The sequence below is a fragment of the Rhineura floridana genome, chromosome 12 (genome assembly GCF_030035675.1).
Source record: "Rhineura floridana isolate rRhiFlo1 chromosome 12, rRhiFlo1.hap2, whole genome shotgun sequence".
Classification (NCBI taxonomy): domain Eukaryota; kingdom Metazoa; phylum Chordata; class Lepidosauria; order Squamata; family Rhineuridae; genus Rhineura; species Rhineura floridana.
The window spans coordinates 15,039,113-15,058,179 of NC_084491.1; the positions used below are offsets into that span (position 1 = coordinate 15,039,113).

The 19,067-nt window shown below is 43.5% G+C and overlaps 1 protein-coding gene across 2 annotated transcripts in view; it reads left to right on the forward strand.

Moving 5' to 3' along the window:
* LOC133368291 (zinc metalloproteinase-disintegrin-like NaMP) overlaps window positions 1-19,067 on the forward strand; it is a 111,048-nt gene that overhangs the window by 24,751 nt on the left and 67,230 nt on the right. For both annotated transcript variants that reach the window (XM_061592334.1, XM_061592335.1), the window contains exon 4: window positions 5,986-6,064. In XM_061592334.1, the coding sequence (XP_061448318.1) occupies window positions 5,986-6,064 (79 nt within the window). The remainder of the gene's footprint in view (window positions 1-5,985; window positions 6,065-19,067) is intronic.

Below are 19,067 nucleotides of genomic sequence, written 5' to 3' on the forward strand. Positions count from 1 at the left end.
GATACAATTAAAACCTACCAAAGTTAAAAGCATATAATACATAAGTAAATAAATATAGACAGATATAATTAAAAAATGAACTCTAATTTAAAATAGCATTAAACTGTTTCTGATAATTAAAAACTATACTCATAAAATCAGAATAATTAAAAAAATAAACAAGCAAGAGCAATATGACCTCCTTTTGGGCCTATCCTTAGCCGCCTTCGGAATCAAAGGCTTGCTGAAATAAGATAGTTTTTACCTGTCGACGAAAGGACTTCAGGGAAGAGGCCATTCTTATCTCCTTAGGGAGGGAATTCCAAAGCCTAGGGGCAGCCACCGAGAAGGCCCTATCTCGTATCCTCACCAGTTGTACTTGTGCGGATGAAGGTATTGAAAGAAGGGCCTCTCCTGAAGATCTCAGGGCCCGGGCAGGCACATAGAGGGCGATACAGTCTGACAAATAGCCTGGACCCAAGCCATGTAGGGCTTTATAGGTCAACACCAGCACTTTGAATTGTGTCCGGAAACAAACTGGCAGCCAGTGGAGCTTTTTTAGCAGGGAGTTGTATGGTCCCTGTAATCAGCCCCAGTTAGCATTCTGGCTGCAGCATGTTGTACCAGCTGAAGTTTCCGAGCAGTCTTCAGAGGCAGCCCCACGTAGAGCATGTTACAGTAATCTAAACAGGATGTGACTAAGGCATGTGTCACCGTGGCCAGATCAGACGGGTCAAGGAACGGGCACAGTTGGCGCACTAATCTCAAATGTGCAAAAGCCCTCCTGGCCACTGCAGAAACCTGGGAATCCAAATTTAAAGCTGAGTCCAGGAGGACACCCAAACTGCAAACCTGTGTCTTCAGGGGGAGTATAACCCCATCCAGCACAGGCTGTATCCCTATTCCCTGATCTGCCTTACGACTGACCAGGAGCACCTCTGTCTTGTCTGGATTAAGCCTCAATTTGTTCATCCTCATCCAATCCACAACTGATGTCAGACACCGGTTTAAAACTAAGACAGCTTCCTTGGCAGAAGGTGGAAAGGAGAAATAGAGTTGGGTGTCATCAGCATACTGGTGGCACTGAACTCCAAACGCCCGAACAACCTCTCCCAGTGGTTTCATGTAGATGTTAAATAACATAGGGGACAAAACTGAACCCTGAGGGACTCCACAAGCCAATGGCCAAGGAGTCGAACAGGAGTCCTCCAGTACCACCTTCTGGGTTCGCCCCTCCAGGAATGACTGGAGCCACTGCAAAACAGTGCCCCCAAGTCCCATCCCAGCTAGGCGGTCCAGGAGGATACCATGGTCGATGGTATCGAAAGCTGCTGAGAGGTCCAGCAGAACCAACAGGGACACACTCCCCCTGTCCAGTTTTCTGCGTAGGTCATCCACCAAGGCGACCAAAGCCGTCTCCGTCCCATACCCAGGCCTGAAACCAGATTGAAATGGATCTAGATACTCTATTTCATCCAGGAATCTCTGGAGCTGGAAGGCCACCACACGCTCTATTACCTTACCCAAGAATGGAATATTGGACACTGGCCGGTAGTTCTCCATGTTTAAGGGGTCCAGGGAAGGTTTTTTCAATAAAGGTCTCACAACCACCTCCTTTAGGCACCTTGGAATTCTGCCTTGTTGTAAGGAGGTGTTGACCACTCCTTTCACCCACTCAGCCAGTCCCTCTCTGGCCTTTTTTATAAGCCAGGAAGGGCAAGGGTCCAGCAGACATATGGTGGCTCTCACCTCTCCAAGGATCCTGTCCACATCCTCAGGCTGCACAAATTGAAAAGAATCCTGATTCTGGAGCCAACTGTGGATCCACCTGATAGTTGTTCCATCCAGTCCACATTTAGCTAGCTTGCTCATCAGAATATCATGGGGCACTTTGTCAAAAGCTTTGCTGAAGTCGAGATATATTATGTCCAAAGCATTCCCACAGTCTACAAGAGATAAGATTAGTTTGGCAGGATTTGTTCTTCATAAATCCATGTTGGCTCCTAGTAATCACTGCATTGTTTTCAAGGTGCTTACAGATTGACTGCTTTATAATCTGCTCCAGAGTTTTTCCAGGGATTGATGTTAGGCTGACTGGTTTGTAGTCCCCCAGTTCCTCCTTTTTGCCTTTTTTGAAGATAGGGACAACATTAGCTCTCCTCCAGTCATCCAACACTTCACTCCATGATTTCACAAAGATAATAGAAAGCAGTTCTGAGAGTTCTTCAGCCAGTTCCTTCAATACTCTAGGATGCAGTTTATCGGGCCCTGGAGATTTGAACTCATTCAAAGTGATTAGGTATTCCTTGACCATTTGTCTATCAATCTCAAGCTCCAATCCTGCCCCTTCTACTTCCTGTTTCCCGGGAGGGTCACAGATCCTTTTTTGGGAGAAGACTGAGCCAAAGTAGGAATTGAGCACTTCTGCCTTTTCTTTGTCATCTGTTATCATTTTGCCGTCCTCACTGAGTAGCTGTGCTAACTTTTCTTTTCTCTGTCTTTTACTATGGACATACCTGAAGAAAGCTTTTTTGTTGCTTTTAGCATCCCTCACTAACCTCAGCTCATTCTCAGCTTTAGCCTTCCTGACACCATCCCTGCAATTCCGTGATACCTGCCTATACTCTTTCTTTGTGGCCTGGCCTTCTTTCCACTTCCTGTATGTGTCCTTTTTTGTTTTCAGGTCATCTCTAAGCTTTGTGTGAAGCCATATTGGCTTCTTCTGTTGTCCCCCCCCCTTTTTTTTCCTTGTTGGAATTGCTTGCCATTGCGCTTTTAGAATTTCCTTTTTTAGAAACTCCCACCCATCTTGGACTCCTTTTCTCATTAGGGTTGCTTGCCATGGAACCGTACTTACAATTATTCTGAGTTTATTAAAATCAGCTTTCCTGGCTGCTTTAAAAAGGGATTAAAAAAAATTGTGGAGGATAAAGTAATAATATATATCATGGCTAATAGCTCTTTATCTCCGGGATCAGAGGCAGCAAGCCTCTGAATACAAGTTGCTGACAATCATGAGTGGAAGAGGAATTTTGCTTTCATGTCAAGCTTGTGGGCTGCCCAGAGTCATCTGATTGTCCACTGTAGGTGTTAGAAAGTCATTTAAATAATGAAGACAGAAAGAAAAATCCTGATGACACTTTACTGAGCAAAGTGAACAAAAACAGTGTTTACTTAGAGGAGAAAGGAGCAAGGCCTTCATTTGTTGTATCTAGCAGGGAAAGATACAACCAAGCAAACATGCAAAGGAAAACCACCCTCTGCCAATCAGAGCATATGCTACCTCAGTGAAGAACATACCACTCTGCCTGGTTGCTAAGAAACGCCTCCTCCGCCCCTGGTCAGCTGACATTAATGCTGACAGAATTAACCCTTAAGGTACAAAGTGAATGATCCCTGCTGTTGCACTTACATCAGTGGGTACAGAATATTGGACTAGATAGGCCTTTGCTCTGATTGAAGTAGGCTCCTCTTATGTTCTTTCAACTGAGGTCTGCCCGCTCCTTTGCTCTACACACACATACAGCCCTCAACCAGGATGGCTAGGAAATATTGTATGGATTTAAAACAGTATGTGTGCCTGCTCCATAGAAACCCCAGTAATTTGTATATTGTTTTCTAAGAGTGCTTTATAAATGTTAACCCTGCAGTGTTCATGTACTCATGCAAGCCATAAGGGGGAAGTGACCAAAAACTATTCCAGACCTTTTTTCTTTTCTTTTCTTTTTTTAACTGATTCTTTGCTAGCATAGAATTTCAGTCCTGTTAAGAGGTCCTCAGCTTGAACTGTAAATCAAGATATTAATAAAGATAATCATAAATAGAGTTGCTACTTAGACAGTATCTGCATAATAACTAACCAGGTCAACAGGTTTTTTGCTACCCCCTCCCTTACTGGACTGGCCAGGGATTGGCTTTTTTCTTTTTAATAGCTCTGTTTCAGTACTGGGCAGTAGGCATGCATTAAAATGAAATTATTTCCCACCTACACTAATGACCTGCAGTAACAACCTGATGTGCTCTGCTGCATCTAAAGGGGAACTGCTAGGACTGTGCACAGATCCCAAGATTTGCCTTGTATCTGTGCATTTTTTAAAATATTCCAATCTGTTTCTGAGTTGCTCTGTGCACCTTTGATCTATAATTCAGCTTCTGAGCCATTCTGTGTAAAATGAAGCTCTGTGTTTCCCCCATTCAATATAACGGGGAATCTAGAAACAGCTATAACTTTCCCCTTGAGGCCAAAGTGGATGAAATTTACAGGAACAGTGTGGATTAAATTTGCCAAATTGCAGAAAAATAGGGCCAGGAGCTTTTGGTAGGGGAAAAAAAAAGGGATTCACTTACTTCCATAATCTCCACTATCACCCAATAATCTAGTTAGGACTGAGCATCCTCAGTGTGCACAAAATGCTGACTGATGGTTGACAAAAAGAGTGAAGAACAGAGAGTAAAAGAATGGACTGGCTGCAGCCCTGAACAGAAGTATTCCACATGACATGGTCCTAATTGCATATCTGAATGTGACCCCATTTTATCAGCTGAACAACTCTCAAAGCGAATTACAAGGGAGATAAACTAATCTGAAACATTACAGACCATCAAATAAAGCCAATATCTTTTTTTTTTTTTAAGGATGGAACCAGAATCAACTAGAAAAAGCAGCAACTTTGACATTCAGCTTGGTAGAGTGCTATGTGTAAGAATGTGAAAAGGGGATTGCAGGGACACCAGAGCTGGGCTGCCCATGACATGCAGCATTTGTGGCCTCACCACTCCCATCACATGGAAGAGCACTACACATGTATAGTAGTATGCACGTAGAGCCCCTTCACATGCCATCCAAATGCACAAGAAGTGGTGGATGGGGCCACTGGGTGCAGTGGATGGGACCATGGCTAGGGGCCGTGACCTTACAATCACTCTCACAATTCTTCCAATTCTTTTTTTGGGGGGAGGGGGGAATCTGAACTACCTGATGTTATACGTACTGTCACTCTAAAAGTACTAAGCATTATTATTATGTATGGGCCACAAGGTAACAAACCAAAGGATGGTTTGAAGGCACATCAGCCCACTACCTTGCTGAAGCTAAGCAGGTCTGGGTCTGGTTAGTGTCTGGATGGGAGACTGCTTGGGAACCATATGAACACCATATGGGCTCTGTGATGGAAGAAAGGTGGGGTATAGATGCCTTTTTAAAAATACATATACAAGTACCATTTTTGTCTTTCTGTCACGGGGTCACCACTAATGTGGTGCCCATGGGCACATATGTGCCTGGAGAGACCTTCCTTGGCAACAGTAGGGTCCCCTCCCCCCAAATTGGACTTGAAAGCAGCTTTCTATTGTAGCCAGTAGAACAGGGGCCCATCTGTACTCCACATTTAAAGCAATATTATGCCTTTTAAACAGTGATGGCTTTCCCCAAAGAATCCTGGGAAATGTAGTTTAAGGATGTTGAGATTTGTAGAAAGTCTCCTATTCTCCCCAGAGAGCTACAATTCCCAGAGATTCCTGGGGAAGAGGGATTGATTATTAAACCACTTTGGGAATTGTAGCTCTTGAGGGGAACAGGGGTCTTCTAACACCCTTCACAAACTGCAGTCCCTGGGATTCTTTGGGGGAAGCCATGATTCTTTAAAGTGGTATGAAACTGCTTTAAATGTGTAGTGCAGATGGGCCCTAGGTTGCAGTGTGATTTTGGTTGTGGGGTGCCTGTGACAGTTTGTGCAATTTATAAAAGTACCCATGGGCTGGAAAAAAAAGTTGACAGCCCCAGAATCAGATGAGATGTATGTGTGTCTGCTTTTTAAACAGCTATGATCCCCTTTCCTTTTATTTAAGTATGTACCATGGAGGTTAAATGCCCACCCCTATCCTTTGATATCCTACTCTGATGCATACAGTGCCATTGGGGAAATATAATTGAAGGCTTATTATGTAATTATTTCTGGCCCAACTTAATTTCTGGCTTGAATAACAAAACCATTGTATTCTTTCCAGGGATCTTTTTTCCAAAGACTATACTGAGACCCATTACTCCCGTGATGGCAGAGAAATTACAACAAGCCCTCAGATTGAGGTAATGTTCAGAGCATCTTCTAGCAAATGTCATGAGAAATGGGTGTGTGGGTGCTTGGACATGTCCGATACTCTCAAAGAAGGTGACTAGTAAACGTATAAAGTTTTACTGAGTCTAGACTAGGAATAGATAGATAGTCAGTTTCTGGCCTATGTTTCATCCCATTTCTGCATCTTTCTGCAATTAAAAAAGAAACTCATGAAAATTCACATTTTGGGTACACATATTACCCTAAAATAGTCATTTTATATGCTTTTTGGTGATATTATTAGTAGTAGTAGTAGCAGTAGCAGCAGCAGCAGCAGAAGCAGCTTGTTACCTGAAGATCTCCAAGTGATTCATAACACTGTGGTATACACTTTTGTTTTTTGAGCTGAGAACAGTACCACAAAGTTCAGAAAACAAAGATAAAGAGAAAACAAAGGATAACTGCATTGTGATCCATTTATTTGTCTGGGAAGTGTGGGTCAGGGTGGTTCTAAATGTAGACTGAGCAAAGTAATTGAGAATCCCTAATCTAGACTACTGGTCCAGACAATCTGGTACTTGCATCTTTATGAGGGGGTATGAGGGCTGTCATAGACATTTATTTATTTATGTATTTATTTAAAAAACCCTTTTTCTAGCCTCTTGGAGCATGTGATGTACTCACTGAAAATGGATCTAAAAATGCCCTGGAAGCAGGAGTATGTGATGCATGAATGCTGGCTGGTGCTGATGGGACCAGCACCAAATGCTCATGTTACAGGCTTTTCTGGACCTGCTCTTGTAGAAGACATTCCATACTGCAGGGAGATCAGGAGCAGCTGACAGGGAGGGGTTCCACTATGCACTTGGTCTCCTGTCACCCATGTTGCAGGCTTACCAGAAGGGATAGGGATGGGCAAGGTGGAGAGGTCGGCATGGTGTGGGCACAGTGGCACTGACCTCCCTATGACCTCATCCTCACCTTTTCCCTCCCAGCAAGTGCAGCAACATGCACAGTGTCACTCCTTCCTGCTGGCAGCTCCTGGGGCAGCTCCTTTTTAAATGTCCTCCTTTTCAAGTACAGTTGGGTGGATGTAGCTGACTATTATGTCATCCATTTCCCTGTATTCCATCAACTGATGTACAGTGCAGTTCTCCTTTATCACTTGGCAGGTTGAGAAATCCCAAAGATGCGATCACACTGCACTTGATGTGTGGTGGAATTCTCCTAACATGTAATATCCATATGCTTTTTATTTCATGGCTAGTGGTTTAGTTATGGCTGTGTGTGCAAGTGTCTTCATCTGAATGGTTTATCATGTGGGCTCAAAATAATAATAATAACAATGACAACAACAATAATAAGAAAAGAAAAAGTCTCAAAGTGACTTAAACAGATAAAAACTTATAGAACAGAAACTGTGGATTAATATTGAGGGTCTTTCATGATAGCTATTGCCAAACATTTGAAAAGTTGTCACATAGGTGATGGAGCACGTTTGTTTTCTGTTGCTCCAGAGGGTAGGACTCATCCAATGGGTTAAAATTACAAGAAAGGGGACTTCCTAATGGTATATGCTGTTTGGCAGTGGAATAGATTGCCTTGGGAGGTGATGGACTCTCTGTTATTAGAGGAGTTTAAGCTGAATGGCTACCTATCAGGGATACTGTAGCAGTGGATTTCCGCATCAGCAGGTTGTTGGACTAGATGAGCTTTAGGTACCTCTGAACTCTATGATTTGGTGTTTTGAAATGGTATCATTGTGAGGGTGAACTGCATGTCTGAGAGTTCATTCTGGAGATCATGTTGTGTAGCAGTATTGTTGACCTCCAGGAAGACAAGTTTGGTGGGAAGAACGGCTTGTAACCTGAACAGAATGTTCTATGGTCCCTCCTCTTTGATTGCTTGCCCTTCCCCAGGGCTTGTGAGCTTCTGTCGGCTTGCTGTCAGCTGTGTTCCCTCTGGACTGATCTTCTGTTCTTCCAAATAGCTGTGGAGTTATGAGCTGTAACAGCACATTTGTTTGAAATTCAGTGTAACCAATGTCTTTTATCATTTGCCTACTGCCTGTAATGTTCTTCTTTGTTATAGTCATTAGATTTTAAAAACAGTTCTTACCCAGCTCTCTTTGAGGACAGGTATTTGCAAGCAGTATCTGACTCATAATCAGCACTATATTCGGTACAGCTTAATTTTAATTTTTGTAGCAGAATATTTTTAATCTTATTTGTGTGAATTGCGGGTACTTGTTGGCTTGTGTTTGTCTTTTGAACTGTTCAGTGAGGAAGATGCATAAAAATATCGTGATGTGCATCTGGAGGTATGCTCACATCTGTATGAAAATGTTGAGTCACTAGCAGTATGATCCAGTGCATGTCAGAAATAAGCACCACTGACTTCAATGAGACTTACTTCCAGGTAAATATGTAGAGGATTGCAGCATTATTCAACTAGTTACATAAGTCTTACAATGCAGAAGGTCATGTGCACATCAGAAGCAAAACCCAAAAGTCTTGAATGTGCATTGACTCACATTGCCTTTCCAATCCCTCCCTCCTTTCTTCACAATTCCTTCCCAATCCTTCACTTCCTCTTTCTTAAGAACTACACTCTGGTTCACATGAAACTCTAATCCATGGTTCATTAAACTATGGTTTATTAAACCATGATTTAGTATTATGTGTGAATCGTGCCCAGTGGATTAACAGTAGTTTGTTTATTGTTAACAATTCACAATCTGAAGGGTTTGTTGGCTTGCAAAAGGGGTGGGGAAAAGTTTGCTACCCAAGGACCACATTCTTTTCTGGACAATCTTCCAAGGGCCATATGCCATTGGTGGACAGAGCTAGATGCAAAAGTGGGTAGAGCAATGAATATAAATTGTACCTTTGTACAGTAGTCTACACACCCCTTGCTGTCCTCCATCCAAGCAAACAAGAGTTCAAGGACACAGTATAGCTATACAAAAACACTTGGGGTGCGAAGTGGGGCAATGAGGGGTGCGGCCTGGAGAGAGTTCCAAGAGCCAGACAGAAAGGCCTGGAAGGCTGCATTTAGCACCCAGGCCTGAGGTTCCCACCACTGGCTACAATGGCATGTCTGAGCAACTGCAAAACAAAACAAATGTTGGAGAGATACACCATGGTTTGTTTGAATATCTGTGGGACAGCATATGGTTAATCTTTGGTTTGTTAAGCAAACAATGGGTTAGTGGTATGTGCAAATCATGCCAGTATAGGTTTATTTATGGCAGGGGTCTTCTCTGTATGTATTTTTACTTTTGGGGAATATCTCCCATTCCTGAAAATGTATAGGTTGTATACTTCATGTCCTGCCTTCATATGGTCATATTGCCTTCAAGTACTGCTTCTGCATCTGGCTGGCCACTGTAAGAAGCAGGATTCTGGAACAGATGTACTTTTTGTTTGATCCAGGAGGGCTCACCTTATGTTATTATGTCTGAGTTCAGAAGCTGCTATTGCTGAGCAAACATAAACAAAGATTTGCAATTCACACCACAAAGGGATTAAAGATTAGTGTGTACTAAGTGCACTGCTGACTACAATAGAGTTAATCTTGAATATTTGCCTCGAAACAGAACTGGTTAGGAGCAGTTCTAAACCATTGATGTAGTAAGCATATACAACCGGAGGAAACATCACAGAAACCACAAAGCCTCAGACACATGATCTGAAGGCGCATAAGAGAACAGTCTTGCTTGAAACCAAGTAGCTCTGGATCTTTCTAAGTTCCATGTTTGTGTCTGATTTCAAGGTGTTCAGGCAGGACACAGCCTTTCTTCCCAGATAATTCTGGGAATGGGGGAAGCCATGACTGTTACTTAGCCCGCAATGAAACCAATTACTTTGCGGTGTGGTAGACTCTCTCTTGCTGGGGGTCTTAAAGCAAAGAACATAAGAGCTCTGCTGTATCAAAGTTCCATCTAGTCCTGCTTCCTGTTCTTATAGTGGCTAACCAGATGATTCTGGAAAGGTCATAAACAAGAGCTGAGGGCGACAGCCATCTCTGCACTTGTGATTCCCAGCAAATGGAACTCAGAGGCATACTGCCTCCAACAGCAGAGGCAGAATATCCACATCATGAATCTGTCTCATCCTCTTTTAAAGCCATCCAAGTTGCTGGCCATCGCTGCCTCTTGTGGGAGCAAATTCCATAGTTTAACTGCATACTGTATGAGGAACTGCTTTCTTATACATTCACTGCCGAAAGGAGTATGCTTCTGAATACCAGTTGCTGGAATCCTTAGGAGGGGAGAATGGCTGTTGAACTCAGGTCCTGTTTGTGGGCTTCTCATAGGCATCTGGTTGGCCACTGTGAAAAGAGGGTGCTGGACTTGATGGGGCAGTGCCCTGATCCAACAGGCTCTTTTTATGTCCTTTTATCTGTTCTGAGTCTTCCAAAATTCTGCTTTGTTGGACATCCATTTTATGAGAAAAGGAGAAAATTATCTCACTATCCACCTTCTCCACACCATGCACAATCGGATACACCTCTATCATGCCTCCTCGTACTCCCCTTTCTCTAAACTAGGCCCCCCTCCAACTCTATGTGTGATGGCTATTTCCCTATTCTTTATCAAGCTCTATTAATTTACCTGACTATCCGGAACCAATCTTTTCTCATAAAAGAAACATTTGTCCTGCTCAGGGGTGGATGAATATCACCTGTACTTGCTACTAGAATGCGTAGAGAAAAGGGCACAAAGCTGCTTGAACCTAGATACTGCCGCTTGAACCTGTGTGATGTAAGAAAAGGAGCTATTCATTTCCTAAGGTTCAGCCTCAGCAGACATCCTGCATAGCAGATGCTTTGGAAGTTATTTGCAGATGGTTTCCTTGGACCATGAAAATCAGTTACTTAGTTATAAGCACAGAGGCAGCCAATGTGTCAAAAAATAACCACCACCTGTTTCTAGCATGCTAAACGGGCTATTTTCAACCTATATTCATTGTCATAATATGTGTTTCCCACAATTAACATCTCTAACACAATCCAATAGTATGTTATATATATGTGTGTGTGTAATTGTATTATATGCAGTAATTGCGATTAACAAAATAGAGCTTTTTATTGTATTACCAAAACGTTTCAGCTTCCGCTTTCATCAACTGCCAACATACAAATGCTGTTACCAAGGTGGCAGTTATAGAGCTTTGAGGAGGGAATGCTCAGAGGGGCTTCATTTGCAGAAGCTAAGTAGTGGTGGTACTGTCCTCCAGGTTCAGGCCATGTGGTGCCAATGTGTCCAGAGAGTAAATCCAAAAGTTCTCCCTTTTGGTCAGTGCTGCTGGATCTGCTGGCATCTCTATCGCTGTTATGGAAAAGTCCAACAGGCTGTGACCCTCGATGTTGAAATGCTTTGCAACTGGTTGCTCCACTTTTTTTGTCAAGATTGCCGACTTGTGGTTCCTGAAGCGCGTGCGTAGGTCAGTTGTGGTCTTTCCTACGTATTGGATATGACATCCTGGTCTTTTGCACTCAATGATGTAAACTATATTGCAGGACCTGCAGGTGATGTTCTGTTTGATGTAATATGTCCTGCCTGTCCTAGTGCTTGTAAAAGTAGCTGTAAACATATGCTATTTGGTGGTTAGTTTTTAACCTCCCTTTGGTTTCGGCTTCCACCTCTATCAGCTGCTAACATACAAATGCTGTTACCAAGGTGGCAGTTATAGAGCTTTGAGGATGGAATGCTCAGAGGGGCTTCACTTGCAGAAGCTAAGTATTATTATTTATTTATTTATTTATTTCATTTTTAAACCGCCCATAGCTAGTAGCTCTCCGGGCGGTGTACAAAACAGAGTTAAAATACCATGTCACAATAAAATCCGATTCAAATAACAGGAAAATTTAAAACATTAAGATGAACAATTAACATTAAACATTAAGTAGTGCTGGTACTGTCCACCAGGTTCAGGCCATGTGGTGCCATTGTGTCCAGAGAGTAAATCCAAAAGTTCTCCCTTTTAGTCAATGCTGCTGGATCTGCTGGCATCTCTATCACTGTAATGGAAAAGTCCAACAGGCTGTGACCCTCGATGTTGAAATGTTTTGCAACTGGTTGCTCCACTTTTTTTTTGTTAAGATTGCTGATTTGTAGTTTCTGAACACATGGGTATGCATCTGAGCCACACAGGGACAACTAACAGTGTCTCTCAGACAGGCACCAATGGGTGGCATTGGGGGATGAGGTTTCAGACCCTTGGCCTCTTAATTGTGGAGTGCCACAGGGTTCTATCCTCTCCTCCATGCTGTTCAACATCTATGTGAAACCGCTGGGGGCCATCATCAGGAATTTTGGGCTGCAGTGTCACCAATATGCGGATGACACTCAGCTCTATCTCTCATTTAAGTCCTCACCAGAGTTGGCTGTGAATACCATGTCCAAGTGCCTGGAATCCGTAAGTGGATGGATGGGAGAGAATAGGCTGAAACTAAACCCCGACAAGACCGAGGTGCTGCTCGTGGGAGACAAAAGAAGGTTGGGAATTACAGACCTGGTGCTTAATGGGGTGAGTTTACCCCTGAAGGACCAGGTCCGCAGCCTAGGGGTCATCCTTGACTCCCAGCTGTCCATGGAGGCTCAGGTTTTGCCAGTGAGCCGGGCAGCTTGGTATCAATTACATCTGATACAGAGACTGCGACCATACCTTCCTGTTCATCTGCTCCCACGAGTGATACATGCCCTGGTCTCCTCCCGCTTAGACTACTGTAATGCGCTCTACATGGGGTTACCCTTGAAGACGGTCCAGAAGCTACAGCTGGTACAGAATGCGGCGGCGCACTTGATCAAGCATAGCCGTCGCTGTGATCATATCACTCCAGTGTTAATAGACCTTCACTGGCTACCAGTTGTCTACCGGGCCCAATTCAAGGTGTTGGTGTTGACCTTTAAAACCCTATACGGTTTCGGCCCAGTTTATCTGAAGGAGCGCCTCCAGAATCACCAATTATGCTGCCTGACGAGATCAGCCTCACAAGACCTTCTCTCGGTTCCACCGGTTAAAACAGCTAGGCTGGTGCGGACCAGAGAGAGGTCATTTTCGATTGTGGCCACCACCCTCTGGAATTCCCTTCCTTTTGATCTTCGACATGCTCCCTCCTTGATAAGTTTTCGCCGAGCATTAAGACCTGGCTATTCAGGCAGGCCTACAGGGTTGGGGTGGATTAGTTTTATGCTGTATTAACTGAAGGTTGTTTTTAGATTAATTATGTTGTTGTTTTGATATGTATATTGTGTTTTATATTACTGTACGTCGCCTAGAGTGTCCGTTAACCCGGACAGATAGGCAACTCAAAAATAAAATTTTATTATTATTATTAACAGTGAATCTCCCAAAGACATCAGTGATCAGGCAGGGTTATACAGGATCAGGTTATCCTTGAGGTATCTTGGACCCAAGTTGTTAAAGGCCTTGTAAATTAATACAAGAACCCTGAACCTGACATGGTAGCGTATATTTTAGTTAAGTATATTTAGGGACCATAGGACAGAACCCCTCCTAGGGTTGGTGGAGAAATTAGATTCAGTTCACATTTAAGGCAAATCTGCCTAATTCATCCCTACTGAAACAGCATGTGAGCCAAAATACAGACTTCCTTTGAAACTTGCACTTCTCTGAGTTTTGCAATGAAGTTTTCCAGTCAAATAACGTGTACAAAAATGCATATGTTAGGGTAAAGTGAGCATAAAAGTGTAAACATTAGTGACAATAATGTTTAAAAATGCATTATATTAGAGGAAACTGCTTAGCAAAACTGAATGTATTGGGCAAAATTGCATACAAAATGTGTATGTTAGGAGAAATTCATACTACAATGCTGCTGAATGTTCATGAGGAGTTTTATGTAGAGTAAATGAAAACTAATATGGAATGTGGAGAACTGAATTTAAGATTAGAAGAGTAAGTAACTACGAGAATCCAAAATCAACAGTCACCCATCCCCAGTGCCAGCACAAAATAGCTGCTATGGGCAACAAAAAAGAGATGCCGGTACTTACCACAAAATGAGCACTGCCCATCCCTTCTCCCTCCACCCACGGAGTGGGAGATCCGTAGATGGAAAGGGAGGTTTGCCTTCGGAGAGTTCCTTGTTGTGGCCACAGAAGTCTCCATTGCCATGCACCCAGAGAAAAAGGGTTCATGCTTGAGACATGCCAGGGTGCTTCAAGGGAGGGCTTGGATCCATGGGATTTAAACCCCTCTGTTCCCCGGCATGCCCACAAAAAGGGTGGTAGACATCAGTCTGGGAGTTGGCATAAATGCAAAAGATTCCTGCATTGAGCAGGGGGTTGGACTTGATGGCCTTATAGGCCCCTTCCAACTCTACTGTTCTATGATTCTATGAAGAAGAGCCCAGCTCGATCAGGCCAAAGGCCCATCCGGTCCAGCATCCTGTTCTCATGGTGGCCAAGCAGATTTTTATAGGTCTACAAGCAGCAGCAACTGTCTCCCTGCTTATGATTCTCAGCAACTGGCATTCAGGGGCATACTGCTGCCAACAGTGAAGGTAGAACATAACCATCATGGGGTCATGAATTTCCCAAAGATAGGAATCAATGGGAGGGATATTAAACAAAACAGGAGAAGACTGGAAAAAGCTACCATCCCCACCCCAACATAAACAAGCCCACTGTGAACTCTCCCTTCCCCCCAATGGTAGGCTTGCCTTATCAAGCGGTAGTGTGGTGGCAAATTCAGAAATACAGGGTTCCTTCTTGATAGTCACAGCCATGGCCCTGCCTTTTGCTGCTGGGTTGAGAATGAGAACCTTGTTAATACCTTCTTCAACCACAACAGACATCCCTAGGACCCAATAAGCATGAATGTTAGCTGCTGAAAAGAGTCTTCTCAGTGGCTGACTCACCTCCTTTCACATTGATTGGCCCCAATCAGCAGGAAAAGCAAGGAAGCATGTTAGAAGACTCTTCTCAGTGGCTAACATACTCCCCTTTCGTGTTGATTGGCTCATAGGATGCTGGAGACATAGGGACTGTGCTGGGACCTGGCTCCCCCCAAAACAAGGCATCTAACACCCCTCAAGGCTCCAGATAACTACACTCCTGTGATATTGTTTCTGGTGGTAGGTTGCAGGAGGGAGTATTGCTCAGTGACAGACAACATACTTTGCATCAGTGAACTTGCTGTTTCCATAGGATCCTTCTGATTTGCTGACAATGTTTTTATGATAGCTTTTAGCAAACAGATAAAGCAAAAAGGCATCTATTTGTTTTTTAAAAACCTGCCTAAAGGTTAGGTATGATGAAGAACAGTGAGCAAAGAACTCTTAACTGGCTAGTCCATGAACTGGGGATTACAGGAGTGCTGGAAATTTCCTTGGGCAATATGCATGAAAAACAGTGAGTAAAGAATACTTACTAGCATAGTCTATGAATTAGAGATTACAGGAGTGTGGGAAATTCCCCGTGGCAATATGTGTTCTGTCTTTCTGTGCATTTAGTAAGAATTGTACAGGATAACTTCTGTATTTTTAACCACTGCCTTAATTTAGATCAGCAAAATTCTTCTTTGACATACTCACATGATCCACAATCAAATTGCTGTTGAGCAGAATATCCCTTAGGTAGGAACAGACTCTTGATGATACATCTGTGGATTTCATTGGGCAGCAGCTATTGTGAAAAAAGAAATATTTATAGTTTATGTGAGACTTTTGACTGGGTCAGCATTTGTTGCTGCTAACATTAGCAATGGTAAAACCTGCCCCTTAAATTCTGTGGATGTTCCTGCCTTCGTGCATGCTTGCATTGCATCTTACAGACCACGTTGCTTTCCTGTTGGGATGAGTCTGCATGTCTTCTTGTTACTTTTTCTCCAGCGGCCCTCCAATCCTCCATCCCACCTTCATGGAGAAGGAACAGGCAGGAGAGCCCCCCACCGCTGAACAGCTTCTCCAAGCAGGGCCAGAATGTGGGGGAGGAACAGGAAGCGGAGGCACCACACCATGGGGCAAGAGACATGCTGCAGGCTGGGCAGGGAAAAAAATCTGCTTAGTTCTGATTGTAGGGGATCAGAATTAAGCAAATATTTGCCCAACCCAGCCTCTTGCCCCATGGTGTGGTGCCTTCTCTTCCTGTTCCTCCTCCACACTCCGGCACTGCTGGGGAGGCTGTTGCTGTGGCCTCCACTCTGTTGTTTGGCCTGGGGGTGGGCTCTTCTCCTGCCATTTCTCCATGGTACTGGGGGGGGTTGGATTGATGGCACCAGTGAATCCACGGGGGGGTGCTGAGTGGGGTGTGGCTGCCTGAGGGGGCATGGCATGAAGGGACCCTACACTTCTAAATTTGCCACTACACTACTGAAAGGGACGCCTTTTAGGGAAAACCAGCCCTTCACAGTTCAGTCATGATACAGTTAAAGGACTACATTCAGGCAAGCCTTTTCACTGTTGGCACCTAAATTGTTGAACACTCTCCCTAGACATGTGCACCTGGTATCTTCCTCATATTTTAGGAACCTGCAAAATCCATCCTCCTGTTCCAGACATGTCTGTCATCCTTCTACATCTTCATCATCCCCCTAATTTAAAATCAGATAACAGTATAATACAAATCTTTAATAACAATAATAACAATAACAATAACAATAAAATTGAATGATACTTTAAAATGGGCAGTACATTTTGCATCCATTATCTTGTAATCCTTACAACAACCCTATAAGGTAGGGCACTATTATTATCTCAGTATTGCAAATGGTAGGCTGAGGAAGAATGGCTTGCCTAAGACGGTAGTGAGTTCATGACAGAAGCAAACTGAGCCAAGGAATTCCTGGTTTGTCTTACCCACTATGCCAGAGGTGGGAAAACCCTGACCTGCAGGCTGTATGTGGCCTACAATTAGGTTTCACCTGGCCCTCTGGGTCAGCTTTCAGCAGGAAGCAGAAAGGACTTTGATGTTGTGAAAAATGTGCAGTTGCTGATAGATCTGCAAGGAGCTGTGCTGCAATCATAGGGAAATATCTTCTGTGCAAACTTGCACATCTTGCCTTTCACATCTGCAAGAAGTCACCCATTTTGCAATTATGATTGCATTCCAAAAATGACATCCATGTGTTTGACGTTTGAGAGTTTAAATATCTGTAAGGCAAGGTGTGCAGATCAGCTGTTCATTGAGGGTCCCCCCCCCCATTTTTTCTGCTGGGATCACTGAGTTCTTTAAGCCTTTGGCACAGTCAGGAACAGATAAAGGGTGCTGGAGAACTTCTTTCCTTTTACACTTAAAAATCAAGCTTATGAAGAAAACCAGAGGTGAAACTTAAGTGGACTTGCTAAGAATTGGTTGTGTGCTTTCTTTCCATGGGTAGTAGCTTTGCATGTGTTTCTGCTATTGTGTTTATGTTACAGGTGTGTGACTGTGAATGGTTCGGGCCCTGCTTTTGAGTCTGTCCCCATCCACTACCAGAATGTGGCCCCTGACAGTTTTCCACTTGGGTTATGTGGCCCCTGGCCTGAAAAAGCTCCTCCATCCCTGCACTATACTATGCTGGCTCAATTGTACAATTCTATTCCCACTCCCTTTTCACCCCAGGATATTCAGAACAGCAATATATACACTTTTCACAGCAGGAGTGGGGAAAACACAGATATCCATGGCTTCCTTATACATTAATTACTCCCTTAGTTAATGAATCCTCCAGTAACCAAGTGCCTTTCAAGGAAGACTTTTTTTAAAGGTGAAACTGACTAGCTTTGCTTTGCAATGCTATGGCTAAACTTTTAAGCCTTTGCTTTAAGGTGAAACTGACCAGCCTGTGTCTTTGCTTTGCTATCAATAAACTGATAAGCCTGGGCCTTTGCTTTGCTAGGATGAAACTGACAAGACAGTGTGTTTGCTTTGCATTAAAGTGATCTTTCTCCAAGGGCTGGGGAGGGAAGGATCCAATACGCTGTTATCCTTTCGGCGCCAGGCCAAAACCTTCCTATTCTCCCAGGCATTTTAATTCATTTGTATGTATTTTAATGTTTTAATTACCTTAACATTAGATGGTCTTATTATGTATCTGTATTTTATATCTTGCGATTTTTGTTGATTATTGTTATTATTGTATGTTGTACACCGCCCAGGGAGCCATTGGCTAAGGGCGGTTTATAAATGAAATAAATAAATAAATAGGATTCAGAAGAGAAGGAGGGGGAGGGGATGGGTGCTGGGTAGGCACTCCTTAAAGCCCCTGTTGAAGCTGCCCCCACCATCTATCTCTGTTCTTTTCATGTTATTCCTACCTCCGGTACCAGAGTTTCTGTTGAAGAAGTAATGTCCACAAATACATCTACTTTGTTAACTACGGTATTACTATATTAAATTAAACATGAATTCCTTGGGTAAAAGTCAGTAGAAGCCAGTGGCAGCTGGTGGCTCCGTGCCAGTTGGGACAGTGGAATCCGCCCAGGGTTTTAGTCCAAGCTTCAGCACTTTGGACAGTTCCTTGAAAATTTGGACTGAAACCCAGAGTGGATTCCACTGCCCCACTGACATGCAGCCATCAGCTGCAATCTAATTATAGGCTTTAACACATTTAACTGGGTGTATAGGAAGGCTTCCTTAAATGTGGCGTTATGTCACTACTATGACAGCAATTTTTTTATTATAGCTGAGCTTCAATGGAGGGGGAGATGGCAGCCCTATGCCAAAAGAAGATTCAGATAAGTGGAGCGAAATCTGGACCAGCTGGATCTGTCAGTTTTAAAGCTACTTTGTGGTTAGCGACCAGCCAATAATTTCCTTGGGTCATGGGCTCAAGGAAACAGGCAGAAACATGAATTAAGCATCTGTCAAGGCCATCAGCAATTTCCAAGTGGTCTGTGGGGGAAAGGCTTGGGAACCACAGCTCTAGAAAAATAGTGAGAAGCCCTCATACCAACAGCAGGGATACTTTGCTTATACTCAGAGCAGCTCTCTTACTTAATCTGCATCTTTCCATGCATTTCTCGCATATATGTGCCAGTTCCTCCTGTTGTTTACACAGTTACAGGCATGCATTCTCTCGCACG